Source organism: Capricornis sumatraensis, chromosome 9 (genome assembly GCF_032405125.1).
Source record: "Capricornis sumatraensis isolate serow.1 chromosome 9, serow.2, whole genome shotgun sequence".
Taxonomy (NCBI): Eukaryota; Metazoa; Chordata; class Mammalia; order Artiodactyla; family Bovidae; genus Capricornis; species Capricornis sumatraensis.
In genome coordinates, this window is record NC_091077.1 from 70992843 (window position 1) to 71018833 (window position 25991).

The 25991-nt window shown below is 44.5% G+C and overlaps 1 protein-coding gene across 1 annotated transcript in view; it reads left to right on the forward strand.

Annotated features, from left to right (window-relative positions):
* Window positions 1–25448, forward strand: part of ADRA1B (adrenoceptor alpha 1B) — a 58587-nt gene extending 33139 nt beyond the window's left edge. Inside the window, exon 2 of the mRNA XM_068980327.1 lies at window positions 24850–25448. Within this exon, the coding sequence (XP_068836428.1) occupies window positions 24850–25448 (599 nt within the window). The remainder of the gene's footprint in view (window positions 1–24849) is intronic.
* The last annotated feature ends 543 nt before the right edge of the window (window positions 25449–25991 follow it).

A 25991-nucleotide genomic window follows, 5' to 3' on the forward strand; every position in this document is an offset into this window, starting at 1 on the left:
TCTGAACCACCAGGGAAGCCTGAAACTGAGGCTAAAGGCAAAATAATTGGGCCAAGTTCTCAGGACTCACAGTGACCAGACTTGGAACCAGCTCTGTCTGCCTCCACATCCCCATGCTCATTTCACTCAACCAAAGCAGCCTCTCTCATTTTTTTTCCTCTGATCTGTACTTAATAAATCGAAAATGTTGTTCCTGAAATAAGCCACATTTCTTCTAATGGTTTCCCATTTACATTTTTTACTGCATTGAGTTTGAAATTAACGGTGAGGCAACAACAACAATTTGTAAATGAAATGGGAAACCTGGCTATAACTTTGCTTTCTTCCAGAAAACAAGGGCTCTTTAAACCTGACGAAGTTTAATGCTTGCTGTAAATCCAGGAAAAGAATGAATGAGCACAATTTAAATCCCCCAACTCAGAGCCTGGCCACTCAAGGAACATAGGAGCTACAGTGTGTCTGTTATTGAGAAGGGAGTCAGCAATTTACAAACAATCTAAATTAACCGCGTTAACATCTCTGGCAGAGCAATTCATGTTCTCTGTCTTTCTGGAAGCTCCAAGCTCAAGCTGTCCCTAGGTTCTTTGGCTTTGCGTCATGAAGGGAATTGATTTGATCAATTACATTGCTGCTGCCTAATTAGTAAGCATGGCCACACTTGCCCATCCATTTCACAGAGATTAAACTTGGGATCCTGACTGCAGACCAATTTTCGTAGCTAAAAGTCACTGTGCCTCTCATCCTCAATCCATACCAAGTTCCCCAGAGATAATCATAACAGGACTTTGGTCCAGAGCTGGGGGCAGGTTTTCGGAGTCCAGACAACTGGGTCTCCTGGGCCCTCCTGCATGACAACGCAGATTATTTGGGGAAAGCTATTCTGGTTAAGAGCCCCTGCATTTCTGTGCACGTCAGGTATCACCCTTCACAAAGCACGTTCACCCCACCCATCCATTTGGGTTTCCCGGTTTCTCAGGAAGAAAGAGGCACAGCTCTCACTTTAGACACAAAGAAAGGAACCTTCACAGAAATAATTACTCAAGGCCATGCAGTATTTCTCAACTAAGATTAGTCATCTGTTTTTATTTTTTATATGAGTAACTTTTATTGGGTTGCTGCTGCTGCTACTGCTAAGTCACTTCAGTCGTGTCCGACTCTGTGCGACCCCATAGACGGCAGCCCACCAGGCTCCCCCGTCCCTGGGATTCTCCAGGCAAGAACACTGGAGTGGGTTGCCATTTCCTTCTCCAATGCTTGAAAGTGAAAAGTGAAAGTGAAGTTGCTCAGTCGTGTCCGGCTCTTAGCGACCCCATGGATTGCAGCCTACCAGGCTCCTCCGTCCATGGGATTTTTCAGGCAAGAGTACTGGAGTAGGGTGCCATTGCCTTCTCCTTTATTGGGTTAGTTTTGTCTTATTTTTCATTTTTAGAAGATACAGAAAAACAAAAAGGTAATAAAATGCCATTGTTCACACATAACCACTGAAATGTTTGATGTATATTTATTTACTCAGCCATTTTTCTATGGGATGATACCCTACATGCTATTTTGTAACCTACTATTGTGAACATTTTTCCAAACATATTCACTAATTTAATCTTTAATGGTTGAGATATATGGATCATTAAACCAAACACTTATATTGAATACTTGAGATTGGTTCAAAATTTTAGTTATGATAAATAATGTGGCAACAAAACTCTTTTATCTAAATAATAATCACTAACATTTATTGAGCATTTATTTCTCAGATTCTGTACTAAGTATTTTACATGTATTATCTTTATTTATTGATTGATTTTTATTGAAGTATACTTGATTTACAATGTTGTGCCCCTCTCTGCAATACAGCAAAGTGACTCAGTTATATACATATATATGTATACATTTTTGAAAAATTCTTTTCCATGATGGTTTATCCCAGGAGACTAGATATAGTTCCCTGTGTGATACAGTAGGACCTTGTTGTTTATCCTTTCTATATATGCTATTTCGCATCTGCTAATGCCAAACTCCCAGGCCATCCCTCTTCCCCGCTCCTCCCCCTTGGCAACCGTAAGTCTGATCTCTATGTCTGTGAGTCTGTTTCTGTCCTGTAGATGGGTCCATCTGTGCCATGCTTTAGATTTCACATACAAGCAATATCATATAGTATTCGTCTTTCTCATTCTGATTTACTTCACTTAGTATGATAATTTATGGTTGCATCCATGTTGCTGGAAATGGCATTATTTCATTTTTTTAATTTATTTTGTTAATTGAAGGATAATTGCTTTACAGACTTTTGTTGTTTTCTGTCAAACCTCTGAGTAGTATTCCACTGTATGAAAGTGAAAGTGAAGTCACTCAGTTGTGTCCGACTCTTTGAGACCCCGTGGACTGTAGCCTACAGGCTCCTCCATCCATGGGATTTTCCAGGCAAGAATACTGGAGTGGGTTGCCATTTCCTTCTCCAGATCTTCCCATCCCAGGAACTGAACACGGGTCTCCCGCATTATAGGCAGACGCTTTACCATCTGAGCCACCAGGGAAGTATATTCCATTGTATAGTACCACATTTTCTTTATCCGTTGATCTGTCAATGGACAATGAGGTTGTTTCCATGTTCTGGCTATTGTCAACAGTGCAGCTGTGAACGTGGGGGTGCGTGTATCTTTTTGAATTACATTGTAGTTTTGTCTGGGTATATGTCCGTGGTAATTCTATTTTTGGTTTGCTGAGGAGCCTCCATACTGTTTTCCATAGTGGTTTCACCAACTTACATGCCCACCAACAGCGTCGGAGGCTTCCCTTTTCTCCATGCTCTCCCCAGCATTTGTTACTTGTAGACTTTTTAATGATTGCCATTCTGACCAGTATGAGGTGGTACCTCATTTGTATTATCAAATTTAACCCTCCCAAGAGTCCTATGAATAAATAATATTACCTTCATTTCATAGGTGAGGAAACTGAGGCCTAGAGAGATTGAGTAATTTGCCAACAATGACATAGATGATGACTCCAGAGGCAATGTCCTTAATCACTAAGATAAATTCTTAGGATTGTAATTTCAGGATAACTAAATACATCAGATTGTAAGATCTCTGAGTCATATTGCCCAACTGCCCTCTAGAAAGCATGTTCCAATTCATATTTCCACCATCAGGATATGAATGCCCGCTCACTTGCATCATCGCCAACACTGAGCATTATTAATCTGTGTTGTCCTTAGAGAAATAAAGTCCAGACTTCTGATAGCTTATTCATGCTTTTTAGAGCATGCGTGCAATCTGGTTCCCAATCAAAACATTGATTTTCTTTAAACCAATTGTTCTTATCCTTTTTTTGGTATGTGGGCCCCTTTGAGAATCTAATGGAAGCTCTAAAGCAGCTACACAGAAAACGCACACATGCACGTCAGATGACCTTGTGTTTTTTGGGAATTCACGGGCACCATTAAGGACTCCTATGCTCTCAGTGAAACTAAAACTAAAAACAGGGCTAATGAACCTCGTCAAATGCTGGTTTGACCAGATGATTCTTTTTAACAGTCCTGCAGTGTAAGGAACCAGATCAGAAAAAGCTGGAATAAAATGCCCAGGCACAATAATAGTCCATTTGCCCTGTGGAGGGGTGGTACCCAGGTCAAAACTCGCTTCTGAGGTTGTGCTGTCCTTCACCAAACCAGCAAGACCTCAGAGCAGATGGACAGGCCAGCCCTGGCCTGCCCCCATTCCTGCGCTTCAGCAGCCTCCGAAGAACAAGGCTGGGCTCCTTCTGCCAAATGCACTTTTTCACACACCAGTGTCTTTCACGATCTCCCCTCGCATCCTGCTCCTTTATGGTTTGGAAAACCTCATCCCAGATCCTTCAAGCCTCTCCTATCACCAGCAGTGGAGGAAGACAAGAGGGGAGGGGAGCATGAGGGCCGGGATCTCGCCCATCCATCTGCTGTGATGCCGCTCTGCCAGGAAGGTTTTTTCTGGGAACTTCCTTTGGCCAGAGCACATGCTTTGGGGGCCGTTTTTAATAATGATCTGTTGAGGCTCAGTGGCATTTTCAGAATTAGGGGTGGAACATCTGGTCCAAGCCTTCAAGGAAGGAGGGGGACAGAGGAATCAGCACTCTTGAGTGCACTGCCTTTTGGGGTGACCCAGTGGAAGGTTTAGCTCCATCTGGATAGACAGGCTGGGGCCACCAGACCACCAGGAGGCACACATGAAGGCTGCAGGCAGCTCCTCAGGCTGAACCCTGGGCTCCCTGTCCTTGCTGCCTGTCCGTGGCCACCTCGGAGGTCTTATTCTGCACAGGACAACCATATTCTTGTCAGAAACATGAGGAGGAGTGGTAATGAAAAGGGAGTTGCTGTGTCCGTTGATTGTCTGGCTTAGCTCTTTCTTTTCATCTCTGTTTATTACTTTTTGTTCATCCTAGGCCCTATCTCACGTTTGTTCTCAGCATTGCAGGCGATGGAAGGGTTTGTGGGTTAAATGTCCCTTTACCCCCCACCTTTTTGGGCCCCTGGAGCTTACTTTCACAAGGCCAGGAGCTGACAGACAATGACTTTTCAATTCTAAATAATTACAGTTCTTCCTGGATTTGGCTGGGAATATGAGTCATCTGAAAACTAATATATTCACACCCCAACATAGCTCTTCTGTTTCCCCTCACCCTCTTGTATCCTCTTGCTCCACTTTTTAAAATGTCCTTTCTGTCCTTGTTGTTTTGGTGGCCTTTCTCACCAGGTCCAAATGGCAAAAGATAGGAGAGCAGAGACTACTACTTAATATCTCTGTGATTCTGAAGAAGTGACTTCTCTTCTAAGCCTCAATTTCAGTATTTGTAAAATGGGGACAGTAATTGTACCTCCCACACTGAGTTGTTTTGGGTACTGAGATAATGCGTGTTAGGGGTTCAGTACAGCCCTTGTCTCTTATATGCTCCTGGTAGATGGTAACAGCTATTATTATTGTTGTTATTGCTAAATTCAGATCACCACCATCTTCTGTATCTTCTTGGGCAACATCATAAGGATTGAGTCCATTTCTAGCTATCATGAGAGTCACCCCAACTTCTCCACCTTCCTTGTGATCAGGACACTGCATAGGACATCAGACCTCCCTACTCAAGCACTAAGGTCACCAGTTCTCTGAAACACACCTGCCCCCAGAAACACACCTGCCCCACTGCTGTTACACCCTCACTCACAAAGGGGAAGCAGTTCCCTGTCTTTTCAGCTCCTGTCTCCTCAAAATGTGCCAAGATGGAATTGGTTTTGCAGGAAATTTCTCTGAAAGTAGCAAAATCTAATGAAGTGAAGTGAAAGTCGCTCAGTCATGTCCAACTCTTTGCAACCCCGTGGACTATACAGTCCATGGAATTCTACAGTGTGAATACTGGAGTGGGTAGCCATTCCCTTCTCCAAGGGATCTTCCCAACCCAGGGACTGAACCCAGGTCTCCCGCATTGCAGACAGATTCTTTACCAGCTGAGCCATCAGGGAAGCATAAAATCTAATGACCCTTTTCCCAAACTATCACCCACAAACACCTCTCCATTTTGGCAAGTAACCAGCATCTCTTGGTTTTCTTCTAGGCCCCTTCACAAAGAATGTTCCAGGGAAATAGCAAGTCTCTGGTCTGTGGGAATCAGCACTGAGATGCAGAAAGATCAGATGCTCTGGGATTATGCCTGGGATTAAATCCTATCTCCACCACTATGTAATCTTTAATTGCTCTAAACCATAGTTTTCTTCATCCATAAAATGGGCATGATGCTTGTTTTAAACTCAGTGGCTAAAGTCTCCTTGCTTTCCCAGTCAGTGTTAATCTCCTGGATTAAATTCTCAACCAGTTCCAGACACCTAGGAGATGTTGTTCAATAAAGACTCTGTGAAATGGATCAAAGTTTGGGGCCCTCCCACTGCAAGCAGTAACCTAAAAACCTACATCAAACTGAGAAAGAAGCATTTGTTTACATGAAAGAGGTGAAGAAATTGTATTTTCTGAAAATATGGTTCTTTGAGGAAAGGAACTGTCTTTAAGAAAATATCTTAATTAGAGCTGAAGGTAGAAAGTGAAATCCATCTCCTCACATCACTACCCACATGCTGTCTTCCTCATTGCCCTCAATAATGCTGATGCCAAAGCTACCAGAAGAGAGCACAGAAATTATTGCCCTAAAAACAATAAGAATTTGGAACCCCTGAAGCAATGTGGGAGGAAAGGAGTTGAGGTGAGAGAGGGCAAGGAGAAGGGCAGAGAGCCCAGCCCTGAGCACTGCTTTAAATACTTGGTGCAGGCGACTTTCCTCTTCACTGCTCCAGGGTGCTATAAGCACAGCAGGCATCTAGGGAAATAGAGCCAAGAAACAGGGGAGAGAGGGATGAAGATATCCCCCTGCCCCTCCCAGAAGCCAGGAACACTGAGGGAGAGTTTCAGACATCCCGGGGTTATGGAAAAGGGACATTCAAGATCACCTTGCCTAGCTTTCAAGGGGAGGAAAGGCTCCAATTTATGTCAGGCCTACATATGTATATAAACAGCATAGGCAGTAAGTACCGAACAACTACATCCTGTCCCTTCACGGAAATTCTCAGAAAACATTCTTCCAGGGTCTCAGCAAGCCCAGCCAGCTCTCTGGCCTACAGGCCATCTCCGAGTTGAGCTCTGAACAGTCTCCTAGGCACTTGCATCCGCAAAGTTTCCTAGCAGCGAGAAGCCTTTGAGCTGTGAGAAAGGGCAGCAGTTTGGGGGTCCTTTTATGGCAGGTCTGTGAACCTGGGCTGAGGAGCAGGACGAGGATTTGCTGAAATCTGGACAGCAGCACGTATTAAGCAGCAAAGACTAATCATTTCATCATACAATATTCATGACACCAGCAATGTCCCTGGCCCTCAGGATACAGAAAGACAGGCGAGGGCTCTGGTGAGAAGGCAAGACGTCCTAGATAGAGCGGGCTGGCACCATGCACCCTGAGGGCCACAGGTGACAGGGAGGCATGACGCCCGGGTCTGGTCCCCTCTGGAGGAGTGCATCCTAAACCAGGCCAGACCAGTGGAGAGGAGATGCAGAGCTGTCCAGGGGTCCCAGCCTGGACCCGGCAAGCCAGCAGATAAGATTGGACTCCCACCAGCCAAAGGACAGAACAGAGGGATGAGTCAGAAAGAGGAAGGCAGTGGGGGTCAGCAGACAGCTGCTCAGAGAAGGGATGAAAGGCATCGCACAGTGCCTAATGGCCTAAGTGGTCCCATCTCAGCGTTTTACCACCTGATTCCCCAAGGCCAGTAATGGTCCCTGTTCTCTCTGGAGCCTTTCATCCCTGCTCTGAGCATCTCGGCCAGGCAGCAAGCTATCTGCTCCTCAGAGGGCAGGCTCCAGTACTTCACTGCCTGTTTGTTACAGGCTCAAAGGCACTCTGGCCACAGGTATATTCCTGCCTTCTCCTCTAGTCTCCCTTTTACCTCGACAGTGGGGTGAACACAGCTGAGAATCCAAGAAGCAGGGAGCACGGGTGCTAATGCAACCCTTTTGTTTCACACATGAGGAAGTGGGGCCCAGAAATGTGATGACCGTGCATAAATGTCAGTCAGCTATTTAGCCCTAGGCTGGCTCTTTTTGCTAATATTTTCGACTTCTCTTTCTCTCGCTCCTTTTCCCATCTCCCCTCTCTCCCTATTTCTAATTACAAAAGTAATGATTATTCATTGCAAAAATAATTTTAAATAAAAAGTGAAAATCTTCCCCTAAAGCCTTCCTCCAAAGATAACCATTACGAAGTTTTTTCCACCCAGATTTTTTCTATGAACATGCGTGTATATGTGCTTATGTCCGTCCAACTCCACAACCGTATTGGACTGTAGCCTGCCAGGCTCCTCTGTCCATGGAGTTCTCCAGGCAAGAATCCCAGAGTGGATTGCCATGCCCCTCTCCAGGGGATGTTCCTGACCCAGGAATCAAACCTGTGCCTCCTACATTGGCAGGTGGGTTCTTTACCACTGAGCCACCTGGGAAGCCCTATGAACATACACACAGACACATACACACATACATGCACACATGTGTGCACACACACATGTTTTTTTACAAGAATCAGATCATACTAGACTTTCTTTCCTGAAATTTGCTTTTTTCTACTTCACTGGGTCATGAGCCTCATTCCAGGTAGACCTAGCTTACCATTCTAATAGATGTATGGTCTTTCAATGCATGAATGCTTCATGGTTTATTTCACAATCCCCTATTGCTGGAATGTAGGTAATTTCCCATCTGGGGGGGACATTACTGGAGTATCCTGTACTTTTTTAAAATATTTATTTATTTATTTGGCTGTATTGGATTTTAGTTGCAACTACAGAATCTTTGATCTTCACTGCAGCATGCTAACTCTTAGTTGTGGCAGGTGGATCCAGTTCCCTGACCAGGGATCAAACCCTACATTGGGAGTGCAGAGTCTTAGTCTTTGGAACACCAGGGAAGCCCTCTGTACTTTTACCTTTGTTGTGTTTATGAGTACTTCTGTAGGATATATTCCTAGATGTGGAATATTTACATCAAAAGCAAAAGCTAAGATCATTTTAATTGTATTAGATAACACCAGTTTTTTAATCCAAAATTTGCACTCCCACATAGAATGTATGAAAATCTTTCATATATTTGCCAAACTAATAGACCTGAAATATTTTGCAGCTCCTAATTTGCATTATTTGCTTGGTAAAGTAATTTTATGGTGTTTTCATGAATTCACTGGCTACCCATTGTACTTACTCTTGTTATTTGCTTATCCATATGGTTTCCTTTGTTTTTATTGAATTTTTTCTCTTCTTGATTTGAAAGAGAGTTTTGTGTTTTAGAAATATTGTTGCTTTTACTGTTGTTTGAGTTACAGATGTTTCTCTCAGTTCTTATAGCTTTGTTTTCAAAGTTTGTGACCTTAAATGTCCAGGCAAATACAGCAATACTTTACAGTTCCTGAACTCCTGTCATGCTTAAAAAGGTCTTCTCTATTTCAAAATCATATAAAAATGTTTACTATATCTTATTATATTTTTAATAATGTTTAATATTTAATATATTAGGTCCATCTGGGTTTATTTTAATGTAAGAAATAAAGTAAGGATCCAGCTTTATTTGTTTCTAAATAGCTAGACTGTTGTCCCAACACCACTTACAGAATAATCTTTTTTCCTACAAGCATTGAAATGACATATCAAATTCTCGTGGATATTTGGTTGTCTTTATAAACTATATAATTGCATTGATCTATCTGCCTTTTCTTGCACTTCCTGCCCTAGAGTTTTTAAAATACTTTTATAATGGGAGATGACTTTTTGGTACGTTTTACTATCTATACAGGTAAGCTTCCACACACCACACCTGTCATTCCTCTTTACTTGTTTTAATTAACCTGGATATTTTTTTCATGGTTATTCTTTTATCATCCATATTCTTCCATATATTTAGTTTGGGATCATTTAGGTTCTTCTCTCTGCCCACCCCAGTCCCTAAAAAATACCCTGATGGTATTTTAATGAGATTGTCTTGAATTTATGGATGAATTCAAGGAGAAATGAAGTTGTCTTGGATAGAGACTTTCTATACTCATTAGAAAAGACCATGATGCCGGGAAAGATTGAGGGCAGGAGGAGAAGGCGCAACAGAAGACAAGATGGTTGGGTGGCATCATCAGTTCAGTGGACACAGGTCTGAGAAAACTCCAGGAGATAGTGAAGGATAGGGAAGCCTGGCGTGTTGCAGTCCACAGGGTCTCAGTTGGGCATGACTTAACAACAGAACAACAGCAACATACTAAAGCAAGCTATGTCTCTCCCTTTACACCTCTTCCTTTGATGTCCATTCATGAAGTCGTATGGCTTCCTTCACATAGATCCCATCAATGCTCAGTTTTCAAAGGGTTCTATTGGGAAGTTGCCATTAAGGTCAAAGTGTGGAACACACTCAGTTTGGCATCAAAGATAGACCCTTAAGTGCTACAGAAACCACTCCATCCCATCTGCTCCCAACTCTGGGCCTAGCCAAGAGATAGCTTCCCTCTTTGAAGTGGGAGTGGGTCCATCAATTAACCAGTGGAAATTGATGTCTCTGACCTGATCCCCAGTCCTGTGCTAGAAATATAGGACAGACTCCATCTTCAAACAGCTTTGATGCTGTCTAAAGAGACAAATGGCACTTAAGAATGACATTCCATATTGATCTATGTGACATGGCCTGTGTTTTGATGGAAAATACAGGAGAAGAGGCCTGGAGCAGTCAGGAAAGATTTCAGGAAGAGGACAAAAACTGAACTGGGCCTTGGCCTGTGGTCACCTTTTGAAAAATAGTTCTCTGTTTGTGGGTGGCAGGTCTTGGTTGCAGCACACTGGCTTCTCTCCAGAGTGTGCAGGCTCAATAGGCATGGTGCACAGACTCCACAGTGCATGGGCTCAGTTGCCTAATGACGTGTTGGCTCTTAGTTCCCTGACCAGGGATCAAACCCATGTCCTCAGCATTGGAAGGTGAATTCTTAACCGCTGGACCACCAGCGAAGTCCCTGAGGTTACCATTTAAACAAATAAAGAAGAGGAAGGAAGCACATTATAAGCAAGAAAATCACCCCACACCTACCATGAATCACATAGATACTGGGTTAGGCACGTGAAGAGGAGGTTATGTGCTCAACAAATAGTTGTATGCATTCACTATAACCCAAGCTCTGTGTTTGGTGCTAGAAAAACAAGACGAGTAAAACTGACCCTGGCCTTGAGGAGCTTGTGAACAAGGGAGACAGACTCTTAGATAAATAAGTTTAGCAGCTGTTGTGATAGAAATCTGCGGAGAGAATAGCAGAGACTCTTAATCTGGTGACTGCATCTCCTGGGCACCCATGGATGGGATTCAGTGAGTCTGTGAACTCCTGAAATTATGCAGTGCTAAATTACTTGCATAACCAGAATACTCAGGTTAAGAACCACTGAGGTACAGTGCCACAAAATTCTTGGTTTCTGTGTGTTAATGGCCAGATAAAGACACCATTACAAATAGAAAGTAAATAATTCTGGTCTTCCCCCAATTTAGAAGTGTTTTAAGAGTTCAGAGGCTGTATTGTCTGTTATGAAAAATGCCCAGCTTTGGGACAGGCAATGAAGTGAAGTGTTAGTCATTCAGGCGTGTCTGACTCTTTGTGACCCCCATGGACTGTAGCCCTCCAGGCTCCTCTGTCCATGGCATTCTCCAGGCAAAAATACTGGAGTGGGTTGCCATTACCTTCTCCAGGGGATCTTCCCAACCCAGGGATCACACCCGAGACTCCTGCATTGCAGGCAGATTCTTTACTGTCTGAACCACCAGGGAAGCTCATGCAGGGTTGGATTTGAATCCCAGCTCTACAGTTTAATAGCTGTGTAACATTGAGTGAGTTCCATACACATGAAGACTTGATTTCCTCATCTCTAAATTAAGTTAATTACAGAACCCACTTCTCCCTCCTGCCTCACTGTGAGAGTGAGGTTAGCTAAGCTGTGTCAGTTACCTGGATCTGAGCAGGTCTTCACAGCCTGCCCCTTCCTTCTATTTTCACACTTCAGAGGAAGCTGGGCATTGTGGGCTGAGGTTATGAGAAGGAGGAATTTGAGCCAGGCCTAGAAGGGATGGAGAGGAGGAGGGGAAAGGAACCGACATTTCAGATCAGTGGACAGAGTAGATGAAAGGAAAAGAGCAAGAAAAGTCAACTCTTATGCTGCGAAGAATCAGTCCATTGCAGCCGAGTTGAACAGGTCTTTAATTCCAACCTAAACAGTTTGAAATTTATCCTATAAACTACAGGAGCCACTGGAGGGTTTGGGACAAGGAAGTCAGTCCCATGTTGAGGTGGCTTTCGGCCCAGCCTTTGCTCATCCATAAATTCCAAGATACCCAGGAAAATAAGTTTTAAAATAAAATTGTAATGTGGACTAAGGCAATGCTTCTCACCTCAGGATCTTGTTAAATAGCAGATTCTGATTCACTGGATCATTGAGATTCTGCATTTCTAGCAAGCACTCAGGTGATGTTGATGTTGTTTATCCACGAACCTCACCTTGAGTAGCCAAGGGCTAACGTATTTTGGCTTGCTGTCTTTATTACTAATTATTATCCTTGCAACACATGCTGACTGAGTGACTATTCTGTGTCAGGCACTGTGTGAGGCCCTGAGTAGAAAGAGAAGAATCAGACATGAACTCTCTTTTCTAGAAGCTCACAGTCTAATCTTAGATGAGGCATAGCCCTAAGCAACTGTAATTCAAGATAGAGAGTAATAAATGCCATATTTTAGCTTCAGATAAAATACTGTGACAGTTTAGTGAAGAGAAAGATTGTTCCAGTTGAGGGGGAAATGCCTAGTGCTTAAAGAAATGAATAGAAGCTTCTTTTTCTTATTATTAAGCAATGAGTAAGAACCCAGACTTTAGAATTAGATTTTAATCTTAACTCTACCTCTTACTAGACATGTGACTTCATTGATCTCTTAAACCTCAGTTTCCTCATCCATAGAATGAAATATAATAATAACAATGCTTCTGGAAGGATTGGATGACAGAATGTTTGTAAGCATAGTACCTAATAACTGGTTCTTAGTTCATTATAAATGGTGGCTCTGGTGATTATTATTGTTTTCAGCATTTGCTTTAAAACTTAACATGGGTCTGTTTGGCCCTGAGGATATTGTATTTGTTGGACAATTTTGTGATCTCTTTCCAGGGTTAAGTGGCAAATGAAAATGGAAAAACCTCAAAGGGAATTTCCAAATCCAAGGAAACCTCCTTCTCAATGCTGAAAGAATTAGTAACTAGTATTTGACATTTTTTGTTTTGTTTTGTTTTTATTGGGCAAACTGTTTGCACTGGGAAGACTTGGCTTGGCTGAAGGTGTAGCCAAATGCTCCTAATAACAGCCCCATTGAAAGGGAGTTCCACTCTATTTACAAGCTGATCAAAATGGTTTTACCACCCACTGGCTCCCTTGAGGTCATCTGCTTGTGTGATGCTGACTGTGAAATAAGTCAAATCAAATTTATAATCCTAGAGACCCAGATTGTCAGAACTCTGAAGGCTGTTACAAACCACCCAGCCCTGGGGGGACCAGACATATGATGCTCTGCATCTGTCTATGCCTTGGTGCAATCCCCACCCGCCGGTCATTCCTTCAACCAGTATTTAATGAAGGAATATTACAGGGTCCATAGTAAGAGAATAAGGTACATCAGGGGACCACAGACACATCAGGAATTAACAAAGGAGGCTGCTGGGCTTAACAACAAAAGGTCTCATTTCAACCCCCCTCCCCCCCTTACCTGTAGAGAGCCTTGAACAAGCGCTGCCTTCTAGTTACAGCTCTATTTCTTCATCTGAAAAGTATGGATAATCCCACTTTGCTCAAAGAACTGTCATGTGGATTATATTTAAATGGAACATTAAAAAAGTGTATTTTGGTTCATTTTTTTCATCTTTTAAGTAATATTCATTGGATTTTTCCCAATTACAAAAGTAATTCATGTTTATGGAGAAAATGTTGGAAAACACCAAAAAGCCCAGAAAATAAAAATTCACCCATAATTTCAACACCAAAGGATAAACACAGTTGATGTCTCCTTTCATGTCTATTTTTCCAGGCCTTTTTACACATCAGCATGTGTATTTTGTTTCTCCATGAATTGTATTGAAAGTGATTAACAGCCTCTGTAAGGGCTTCCTGGACTCATATTCAAACTCTGCCCCCATTAGCTCTGTGACTTGGAGCTAGTTCCGTCCCCTCAAGTGTAATAGTCGTGGCCTCCAGCGAGTGCCCTTAGGCTGGACCCTCAGACACCAAGGAGTCCAAGGGGGCAGAATGGCGCCCCCTAGAGCCAGGCAGCGTGCAGTCACGCTGAGCTGTCCTAGCAACAGAGCTGAGTGACGAAGTTAAAAAGGGTGTAAAGATGGTTAGGCGTGTGGCCAGTGACTGACACAGAATTTGTTGTTGTTGTTGTTTAGTCCCTCTGTCACGTCCAACTCCTTTGTGACCCCATGGCCTGTAGCCCGTCAGGCTTCTCTGTCCCTGGGATTTCCCAGGCAGAATGCTGGAGTGGGTTGCCATTTCCTTCCCCAGGGGATCTTCATAGGAGCTACTATTCCAGAAACAAACCTTGCGGTTTTGAAGAGTGGGGATTCACTGTTCAGATTCATTGAACAGCACTTTAAGGATGACCCACCCGGACCACGGTCCAGCCAAGAAGAACTTCTCCTTGTGCTGATCCTGCTTCACTTTAGCTTTTGGAACCTTGTACTTCATCCCTCTAAGTCACCCTTCAGCAGGCAAAGCCCATGTGATATGAGTGGGCTCACTGCACCATCTGCTTGCTGCTTTATCCCTTTCCTCTCAAGTTCTACCTCTTACTTGCCCCACCCAGATGTGATGTTTCAACCCCTCCCAGCCCTTTCAGAAGTGTTGTCTCATTTGATCTCTTTAAAAAACCTCAGTAAGAGACTAGCAAGAGGCACCCTAATGGAGCCATGGGGCCTCCTGCAGGTGGTTTCCCAGAGCTGTGCCCACACTGCTCAAAATGACTACAGATCTGAGTGATGTGCAAGATGGCTTGAGATGCGAGCCAGAGATGGCACCAAAAAACTGACTCACATATTCAGTCAGTCAATCAGTGAACAAATACTTATTTAGCACTATTATGTGCCAGGGGCTGGGTTCTCTAGTGAGGAAATATTCCCTGTTCACTTCTCTTTCAATCCTTCAGGTCCTCAGAGAGGAATGAATGCCCCCTCAGTTTAAGGCCAGCAAGTCTTCAACACCCCTCAACCTGAGCTAATCTCCCTCTTTGAAAAAGAGAGAGGAGGCTCAGACACACTACACTATGAGCTACTAATAACGTTTTGTCTTCATCTTCTTTTTCTCTGCCATTGCATTACTTATAGCAAATAATGCAGGTTTTTAAACAGTAATAAAAAGCTTTCTTTAAAAAAAAAAATTTAGATACCAAAAGTGAGTTGATTTAGAGAAAAACGTTAAGTAATGGGTGGTCCAAGGAGTAGAGTGACCGATGCTTAGGAAGCTCTAGACTTGAGATGGGTGAGGCTTAAACCTTTGAGGGCTGCTGACCCCATCAAGCCCATGATAGCTATGGATTCTCCCCCAGAAAACTGCATGAATATCACACACAGTTTCATCAAGTTCCAGAACCACCTGGAGCCCTATCCCTGGGCCTGTGCTGGGAAGAGCAGCAGGGTGAGAGTCCTGACACCTGTTCTACACAGATCTCGTCTTCTTCTCCATTCCCTTCATCTTGATAGCAGTAGTACTGGCAATAGTAACAGTAATTGTACTTGCAGCAGTCAAATAGCTGTACTTATTGAGTACTTTTAACATGCCAAGCATTTACCAAGCCTAAGCTCAACTCATCCATTCAGAAAAGAATTATCACCATTCCTGTTTCCCAAGAAACAGAACTCAAGCAGCTTCTCCAAGTTCACTCAGCTAAGAAGTCAGGGTCTTGAACCCAGGTGTACCTGCCTGTGTTAGCTGAACAGGTCCTTAATCACTGAGCTCCACTGTCTCGATAAATGTTGTTTTGGATCAAGTGAAGGATACTTGAACAGGTTCTGGCTCTCGTACTGCCATTCACCAGCCAAGTGACCTTGTAAAAGTCACTCACCCTAACTGACCTTCCCTTAAGGAAGAAGGTTTCTCAGTTCTGCCAAGCCATGATGCTAAGACTCAAGGCTAAGGCACATGGGAACATTTCATGGGCAGGAGCTGTGGAGCCAGGCTCAAGGACATGCACTGAGAGCTGGTAACCCTGGCAAAGAGCAGACACCAGCCTTACTTCCAGCAGAGAGAGCAGGCTTCCAGGAACCTACATTTCCCATTGATATTTGCCCCCTCTTTTAGCATCTTCATGCTCGTTGCTCAGTTGTGGCTGACTCTTTGCAACCCCATGGACTATAGCCTACCAGTTCCTCTGCCCAAGGGCTTTTCCAAGAAAGAATACTGGAGTGGGTTGCCCTTTGCTTCTCCAGGGGATTTTCCAAATGACCCAGGGCTGGAACCTACGTCTCCTGTGTCTCCCGCATTGCAGGCAGATTCTTTATCCATTGAGCCATCAGGGAAGCCCCTTGGCATCTTCACTGGCACCCAAAGGTCTGTTTTTGTGCCCAGAGAAAAAAGGATTCCTGTCACCAACATGCTTTCATGCCCAAGGAGGCTTGGCACCTTCCCTAATTAATGAGGGCTCTTGGCTCCCACCGGGGCATGCTGGTGTTGCACACAGAGCCCCTAATCCCGATGGCTACTGTGCTGCTGGCAGGAGAGAGAGGAAGGAAGGGGCCGAAATATGTGTGGAATCCAAGGCGCGTGGCAGTCCAGTCCCTGACCCGCACTGCCCCTCTGTGGTGGGTCTGGAGAAGCAGGGATGGGCAGGGCTTCTAGCGCTGGCCTCATAGAGACTGTGAATGATACGGCTGGACAGGACTTGGATCAAACCACTCAACTAAAGGAGGGAAACTACGTCAAGTGATTAGGTACTGAACCTGAAACTAACATAATATTGTCCATCAACTCTATTTCAGTAAAATAAATAAATACATTTTTAAAGGAGGGAACCTGAGGCCCAGAAAGGGAAAGCAACTGACCCAAAATGATACATCAAGTTAACAAACATCGATTTCCTGTAATTAGATTTCTAGCCCAATGAGTGGTTTATAGGAATAATTACCATTTGGTTAATTAGCATTAATGCAGAGTTGATTTAGGTGGCAGGAACCTGGCACCCAGCATGCCAATAAGAGCTTTACATATTTTATCTTGTTTAATTCTCAAAACAACCCAGGGAAGGTGATACTCTTATTAGACCCATTTTACTGATGAGGAAACTGAAGAAGCTTAGGGATAGTATGAAGCTTGCCCAAGGTCACGGGTCTGGTGAGAGAACCAGGATTCCATCCCAAGAGTCAGAATCTAATGAGAAAAGGGCCAGAAATCACTGAGGGCTTGCTTAAGGTGGGAGAGCCATTCTGGTCTGCTGGAGGACAAAATAAAGGAGAATGCAAATGGAACAAGAGGGTGGGCAAGGTCATTATTCAGCTCCCAGATACACGATGATTCAAAACTGACCACACCACAAAGTTGTGGAGATGTGGGGGAAATATCACACTCATTACACAGTCAATGGGATAGTAAATTGATACAGCCAGTCAGAAGGCGGTTTGGCTAGCTGTCAGGAGTTAAATGGGGAACTACCCAGTGATTCCTCATGAAGAATGTTATCCTGCAGAAACCCTCAACTGTGCAAAAACACAAGATGCACAAGGCTTTTCATTACTGCAGTTTGTAATAGCCCGAAATTGAAAATTACCGATTTGACTACTATCAGGAAAGAGTTAAGTGAACTACTATATATCCAGACAGCAGGATGTAATGTTATGACATGAGGAAATGTCTTTTATATATTCTAAGTGAAGAAATAAATTTGGAGAAAGGTATGTGTATGACCCCATTTTAAAAATCCATCTGAAAGGATAAAAACAGAACTGTTAACTCTGGTCCTATCTACTTGAGAAAAAATTTTCACTCTATGCTGCTGCTGCTAAGTCGCTTCAGTCGTGTCCGACTCTGTGCGACCCCATAGACAAGAGCCCACCAGGCTCCGCCATAGATTTTTTTGTAGTGTGTAATTTAGCAGGTGTCACTTTTTAAATATGACAGGTTTTTTTAGTAGAAGTTTAAGTAATTTATAATATTTGTTACTTTCAGGTATACAACAAGGTGATTTGTTTATATCTATATATATATAGATATATATTCTTTTCCAATTCTGTTACATATAGTTTATTACAATCTATTGAAGATAGTTCCCTGTGCTAGACAGTAAATCCTTGTTGTTTATTTATTTTGTATATGGTAGTGTGGCTCTGTAAGTCCCCTACGCCCAATGCATCCCTGCCCTGCTTCCCGTTTAGTAACCGTAAGTTTGTTTTCTGTGTCTGTGAGTCTGTTTTGTAAATAAGCTCATTTGTGTTATCACTTTATTTGGCTGCTCTGGGTCTTAGCTGTGGCATGCAGGCGCTTTAGTTGGGGCACGTGGGATCCAACTCCCTGACCTGGGGTCAGACCCGGGACCGCTGCATTGACAGTGCAGAGTCTTAACCACCATATCACCAACAAAGTCCCATTTGTGTCATATTTTAGATTCCACATGTAAGTGACACCATCCGGTGTTTGTCTTTCTCATTTTGACTTATTTCACTTAATATGACCGTCTCTAGGTCCATCCATGTTGCTGCAAATGGCATCATTTCATTTTTTTAGTGACTGAGCAATATTCCTCTGTGTGTGTGTGTGTGTTCATGTGTGTGTGTGCAAGTGCGTGTGTGCCCACCACATTTTCTTCATCCATTCATCTGGTGATGGACACTTGAGTTGCTTCCATGTCTTGACTATTGTAAACAGTGCTGCTGTGAACATTGGAGTGCAGGTATCTTTTTGAATTAGAGTTTTCATCTTTTCCAGATACGTGCCTAGAAATAGGATTGCTGAATCATATGGAAACTCTATTTTTAGCTTTGTGAAGATATGTGTATTGTGTGTGAGTCGCTCAGTCGTGTCCAACTCTTTGGGGCCCCTGGACTATAGCCCACCAATCTCCTCTGTCCATGGGATTTCCCAAACAAGAATACTGGAGTGGGTTACCATTCCCTTCTCCAGGGGATCTTCCTGACCCCAGAATCGAACCTGGGTCTCCTGCATTGCAGGCAGATTCTTTACCATCTGAGCCACCGGGGAAACCCTCTTTTTAAGGATGTGAGGTTTTTTTAATAGTCTTAATTTTTTAGAGCAGTTCTAGGTTCACGTCCAAATTGACAGGAAGGTACTGTGGTGAACCTACATTGACACATAATCACCCGAAGTCCACAGTTTACATTAGGGATCAATCTTAGTGTTGTACAGTTTATGGGTTTGGACAAGTGTATAATGACATATATCCACCAATATAGTATCATACCAAAAATTTCACTGCCCTAAAAATTCTCTGTGCTCCCCCTATTCATTCTCCATTGTGTCACTTTTATAATAAAAATATAAAATATTAATAAAATGTAATAAAAATATTCTTTTCCTGGAATGGAAAAGAGATAAAGATATGGTTTCTGCCCAGAAGGAGTTTACAGTCTGGGTGGTAAACAAGGACTTAGTCAGCCCTGGGATGGCTCAGCAACATTAACAGACAAACAATAAAATAACAGAATAAGATCTGATTGGATATGTTCTGAGGGGTACAGAATAAAGGAGTCAGTCTGAGTCAGGTAGGGTTAATCAGCAGAGTTCCTGGAGGATGGCAATGAATGGGCCAGAATATAATGTATATTTGGAAAATGGCCACCATTTATCAATTTTCAAGGTGCCAGACCCCATATCAAGTATTTTCACATGGATATTTTCATGTATTCAGAATAATCCTATGAAGCAGATGTTATCCCCAATTTATGGATAAGAAAATTTAGCCTGAGAGAGCCAATTAACTTTTCAAAAGTCAAACAGCCAATACTCCAAAAGAACGGGATGCAAAACCAGGCCTCTGTGATCCCAAACTCGGAGCTCAATTCACCAGGCCACATTGCCTAAATTGGCTAAAGGCAAAGAATGACCTTCTTCTCAGAGGAACAGGCATCTCAGGGAGCCCAAGCTCAAATTGTGGCTGTAAGTGAACGCCATGAGAAAATCAACATCATCCCCCTTCCCTTTGGCTGAGCACATCTCAGCCCACTGGTCCTTGGAGAGTGCTTTGTGAAAAAATAAAGACAAACTTCCAGCCCATCTTTATCCCTAACAAGGTGCTTTCAGTGTGATGCAGGTGAAGAAGAACCTAGGGAGAAATGCCGTATGGCACAGGAGAGAATGGCATCTATGCCCCTATCATAATGCTGTGTGTGTTCTGGTGCAATGAACTGCCTCCTCAGAAGCCTGTGGACTGCCACAGGACAGAAACACCCCTAATTGTATCCCCACAGGTTGGCCTCAGGCCTGACACTTAGCAGAGCTCCATATTTGTGGAATGAATGAATGAACAAATGAAAGAATGTATAAAAATGTAAAAAGCTATCACTCATATGCTGGTGTCCTGATCCATAATATGGGACCAACTATAGTCCCTTCATCTAGAGACTTGTGATCATTAAACAGGTGAATGGTGTAAAGGGTTTAGTGCAGGATGTGCATAAAGCACACACAAGGTGACTGATGGTTCTGATGAATATTAGCTATTAGTATTATTGTAATTCATGTATCCTTTAAAAGCTGGTCCTTCAGGATACACCCCCTTTAGGCCATTTTACTACCATCTTCAACAGGGTTGGCAAGCAGAGTTACAAGTCTGTTTTCAGCAAGGATGCTCTCCTGCTCTGGACCCTCCCCACCTTTGCCACAGTTGTCTGTGCCCTCCCCCCAGCTCAATCCCAGGCCTTACATGTCCTCATGGATGGTGTGCCTACCTGCGCACATGCTCACCAACATTTACCCTCCAGAATAATGCACAAGGTTTCCAACTGTTAGCTCCCTCTCTCCACTTCCCAGATTTATCCTCCAGTTTCCCATTTTTGTCAAGACCATTTTAACTATTCCCTTTAGACTCTGTGACAGAAACAAGACCATCTGCATGGGCAGAAAGAACTCGCCCCATCATGGATACTAGGTGTCCACTTCAGTTCAGTTCAGTTGCTCAGTTGTGTCCGACTGTTTGTGACCCCATGAATCACAGCCCACCAGGCCTCCCTGTCCATCACCAACTCCCAGAGTTCACTCAAACTCATGTCCAGCGAGTTGGTGATGCCATCCAGCCATCTCATCCTCTGTCGTCACCTTCTCCTCCTGCCCCCAATCCTTCCCAACATCAGAGTCTTTTCCAGTGAGTCAACTCTTCGCATGAGGTGGCCAAAGTATTGGAGTTTCAGCTTTAGCATCAGTCCTTCCAATGAACACCCAGGAATGATCTCCTTCAGGATGGACTGGTTGGATCGCCTTGCAGTCCAAGGGACTCTCAAGAGTCTTCTCCAACACCATAGTTCAAAAGCATCAATTCTTCAGCGCTCAGCTTTCTTCACAGTCCAACTCTCACATCCATAAATGACTACTGGAAAAACCATAGCCTTGACTAGATGGACCTTTGTTGGCAAAGTAATGTCTCTGCTTTTGAATAAGCTATCTAGGTTTGTCATCACTTTCCTTCCAAGGAGTGAGCGTCTTTTAATTTCATGGCTGCAATCACCATCTACAGTGATTTTGGAGGCCAAAAAAATAAAGTCTGACACTGTTTCCACTGTTTCCCCATCTATCTCCCATGAAGTGATGGGACCAAATACCATGATCTTCGTTTTCTGAATGTTGAGCTTTAAGCCAACTTTTTCACTCCCCTCTTTCACTTTCATCAAGAGGCTTTTTAGTTTCTCTTCACTTTCTGCCATAAGGGTGGTGTCATCTGCATAGCTGAGGTCCACATGTCATATTTGCATTTCCACTGGAGCCTTCTATCCAAAGGATAATCCTGGACAGTCAGTTCAGTCGCTCAGTCGTGTTCAACTCTTTGCGATCCCATGGACTGCAGCATCCCAGGCTTCCCTATCCATCACCAACTCTCAGATCTTGCTCAATCTCACATCCATCGAGTCGGTGATGCCAACATTGGGACAAAAACCCAACGGTGCAGACCTTTTCACGAATCAGACCACGAGGTGGCGTCCTCATTGGCCTCACCTAGCCCTAACCCAGAGTTGAGAAGTCAGCATACTTATAGTTAACACTAGATGGCACTAGTGGTAAAGAACCCGCCTGCCAATGTAGGAGACGTAGCCGACTTGGGCTTGATCCCTGGGTCGGGGAAGATCCCCTGGAGGATGGCATGGCAACCCACTCTAGTGTTCTTGCCTGGAGAATCGTATGGACAGAGGAGCCTGGTGAGCTACAAGTCCATAGGCTCACAGAAAGTCAGTCACGACTGAAGCAGCTTGGCGCGCATGCAACAAGTATGGATAACCTTTCCAAGTTTAAGCCCTCTCTGACTTAACCCTGCAACAGGAACCCTGGCCAGCCACCATCCCTCTATCGCCAAGCAGAGAATCAGGAGGCTCCCTGTAACAACAAGCCAGAGCTCAATAATCAAGAAGGTCAAGTACTGCAGGGGGGAAACTCAAGTGCAATCCAAAATTGGGATTCTTACGGCATCTATGCAACAACTGTGGGATCTTCAGCCACTTTCTGGGTCTCAGTGTCTCCATGGATCAAGTGAGAAAGTTGGATTCCGAGATTTGCTAAGATTTCTCCCACTCATACGCTCTTCTTTCAAATGGATTCAAAGGTGATCCCAAAGACCAGGCTCTTAGGAAGCTCACAGTGTAACAGGGGAGGTTAAGACAGGAATACGGAAGTCACTGTGCTACAGGCGGAGTGGCTGGCTTAGGGACATGGTTTGAAGTTACAGAATGTTCTGTGAAGTATAATTGCATTTTTAAAACATTTACATATGTATTACAACAAATATATTCATTTACATATGTATATGAAATACACATATACATATGTACAATATTTACATGTACATATGCAAACATTTACGTATGTATTTACGTGTGTAGTGCATACAACAGGAAAAAAATCTAGAAGTTTATGTACCAAAATGTGGTATCTCTACATTGTTGGTTTATTTGTGCTTTTAAAATATTTTTTCTTTTCTTTTTGCTTTTTAATAGCTTCTCATTTTTCCACAAAGGGAAATTAAGAGCATTCAAAACAAACAAACAAAAATGTTTCATATTCAAACAGCATTGAGTTTAAATCCCAGCTATATTACAACCATGTTATGTGGCCTGGGGCAAGTTATTTAACCTCTCCAAGTCTCAGTTGTCTTGTATTTAAAATGGAAATAGTTTTGAATTTAATTTTGCATTAAATGCTTTTGGACCTCGATTCAGACGCGTGAGTTAGTCATGTTTCTCAGTTATCAGCACCCCATCATCATAGGTCTAAGTCTGGCATCTCTCTTATTTTATTGATTCATTTCCTTCTTTTCCTATCCCCTATTCCCCTTTCCCTCTGCCTCACCCACAGACACCCATTTTGCATTTGATATGTATTTTTTAACTTGAAAGTGTTTTTGCAAGTGAGTTTGGTTGTTTGGTGTGTTACTTAAAAGATGTTATGTTATAAAGCTCATTCTGTTTCCTACTTTTTGTTGTTATTGTTACAAAGAACAAGGTATTTGAGATCTTTCCATATTGCTATTTGGACTTCTAGGTACTGCGTAATTGCTCTGCTATGCATGTCCAAACTCCACTTTTCCATAATTCCCAGTGAGAGGCACCCAAGTGTTTTCCAACTCTGTCACCATAAACACCATAAACATCATCACCCTGAGCATAGTCACACATGGCCCCTGATGACCTGTGTGAAAATTCTTTCAGATCCCTGCCCTGGAGCAAAATTGCTGGGTCAGGAGGTATCTGTATACTTAATGGGATCAGGTCTTCACAGCCTGTGTCCGCCACCAGCAGGAGATTCCCCATGTTTCCACACCCCTGTCTGCACTTGGCACTATCGAACTTTCTAATTTTTGCCAATGTAACGAATATGTTCTCTCACTTTGTGGCTCTCACTGTGTTTGACTGCCTAATATTTTGAGCACGTTGGCATATGCTTATTAGCCCTCAAGTTTTCTATTTTGTAAATTGCCTGTTCCTTTTCTTTGCCTACGTTTCTACTAGGAATGCTTTTTCTTGTTGACTTTCAGGAGTCCTAATATACTCTAAATACCAATCTCTTGACAGTCTTCAGTTCAGTTCAGTCACTCAGTCATGTCTGACTCTTTGCGACCCCATGAATCACAGCACACCAGGCCTCCCTGTCCATCACCAACTCCCGGAGTTCACTCAGATTCACATCCATCGAGTCAGTGATGCCATCCAGCCTTCTCATCCTCTGTCGTCCCCTTCTCCTCCTGCCCCCAATCCTTCCCAGCATCAGAGTCTTTTCCAATGAGTCAACTCTTCGCATGAGGTGGAAAAAGTACTGGAGTTTCAGCTTTAGCATCATTCCTTCCAAAGAAATCCCAGGGCTGATCTCCTTCAGAATGGACTGGCTGGATCTCCTTGCAGTCCAAGGGACTCTCAAGAGTCTTCTCCAACACCACAGTTCAAAAGCATCAATTCTTCGGCGCTCAGCCTTCTTCACAGTCCAACTCTCACATGCACACATGACTACTGGAAAAACCATAGCCTTGACTAGAGGGACCTTAGTCTTAAGATATTGTAAATATCATCTCCGACTCTTGCCCCATAGTTTATCTTTTTGAAGTGTTAAGTCGTTTTTCTTCACCTCTCCATCTAAGACTGTCGTTTACCTTGTCTTCTTTTACCTTATAAAGGTTTCACCTTTAGGTCTCTAACACATCTCATATTTCATAGCATTCTGTGAAGGATAAAACAGGTGAAGAACCAACGCAGTGCCGTTCCAACAGCTGTAGAAGAGCTGTGTGTGGTTATTATTATCATTCACGAAGAAAGTGGTAAGCGCTGTCCCAAGAACGTTGTAGATGCAGTTGTTTGAATCCTGTTTAGCTAAATCAGGAAAGATTTTATGGGCGAAGGTGAAGAGATGGAGGTTGGACTTTAAAAAAGCATGTAGGAGTCATGTGTTTTGAGATGGAAAGGCAGTATTCCGGGCAGAGGAACTGGCCTGGGCAAAGGGGGCAGGAGACAGGAATACCGCCGGTTGACAGTTGTGGGCAAATCACGCGGAAGAGAGGGTCTGATTGCTCACCGATTGTTTGTCTTTCTGCCCGTGCCCACCCCACCCCTTCCCCCTGCAGGCTCCCTGTTCTCCACCCTGAAGGCCCCCGACGCCGTGTTCAAGGTGGTCTTCTGGCTGGGCTACTTCAACAGCTGCCTCAACCCCATCATCTACCCGTGCTCCAGCAAGGAGTTCAAGCGCGCCTTCGTGCGCATCCTCGGGTGCCAGTGCCGCGGCCGCCGCCGCCGCCGCCGCCGCCGGCGCCTGGGCGGCTGCGGCTACACCTACCGGCCGTGGACGCGCGGCGGCTCGCTGGAGCGCTCGCAGTCGCGCAAGGACTCGCTGGACGACAGCGGCAGCTGCCTGAGCGGCAGCCAGCGGACCCTGCCCTCGGCCTCGCCGAGCCCCGGCTACCTGGGCCGCGGCGCGCCGCCGCCCGTCGAGCTGTGCGCCTTCCCGGAGTGGAAGGCGCCCGGCGCCCTCCTGAGCCTGCCCGCGCCCGAGCCCCCGGGCCGCCGCGGCCGCCGCGACTCGGGTCCGCTCTTCACCTTCGCGCTCCTTGCCGAGCCCGAGAGCCCCGGGACTGACGGGGACGCCGGCCACGAGGCCGCAGCCGACGTGGCCAACGGGCAGCCCGGCTTCAAAAGCAACATGCCCCTGGCGCCCGGGCAGTTTTAGGGTCCCCGCGCACCGCTTCCTTTCCCTGGGGAGCCCATCATCGTGGGGGGAGGGCGGGCGGAGGGGGGAGGGGAGTGTCGGCGCCCGGTAGACTCGGGGCCCCACCGGGAAACGGGGGGAGGGGGGCGGGAAGAGGGGCAGCTGCTTTTCTGGCAGGGGCATGGGTGCCAGGTACAGCGCGGAGAGCTGGGCCGAGCATGCTGAGAGCCTGGGGGACCCGACGCCGGCCGGGATTTCCGTCTCTCTCTGTATATATCTAAACGAGTCCCTCTGTACATGTATTTAACTGTGGGGTCACGTGCGTGTGTCTGTACGATGTGCGTGTATTGCGTGTGTGCGTGTGTGGGGCCGCCCGCGAGGGGGGCAGAGCGAGTGTGCGTGCGCCCAGGAGGCGCTGGGGCGCTGTCTGTCTCCTGATTTCTTACCTCTCAAGCCCCTCCTGTACTTCCCTGAAGGGTGTCACTTTGGCGGGGTTGGAAACAAAAGTTGGACATTAAAGGTCATTTCTCCTGTGCAGCTTTGAGTGGTTTGTGAATGCAGTGA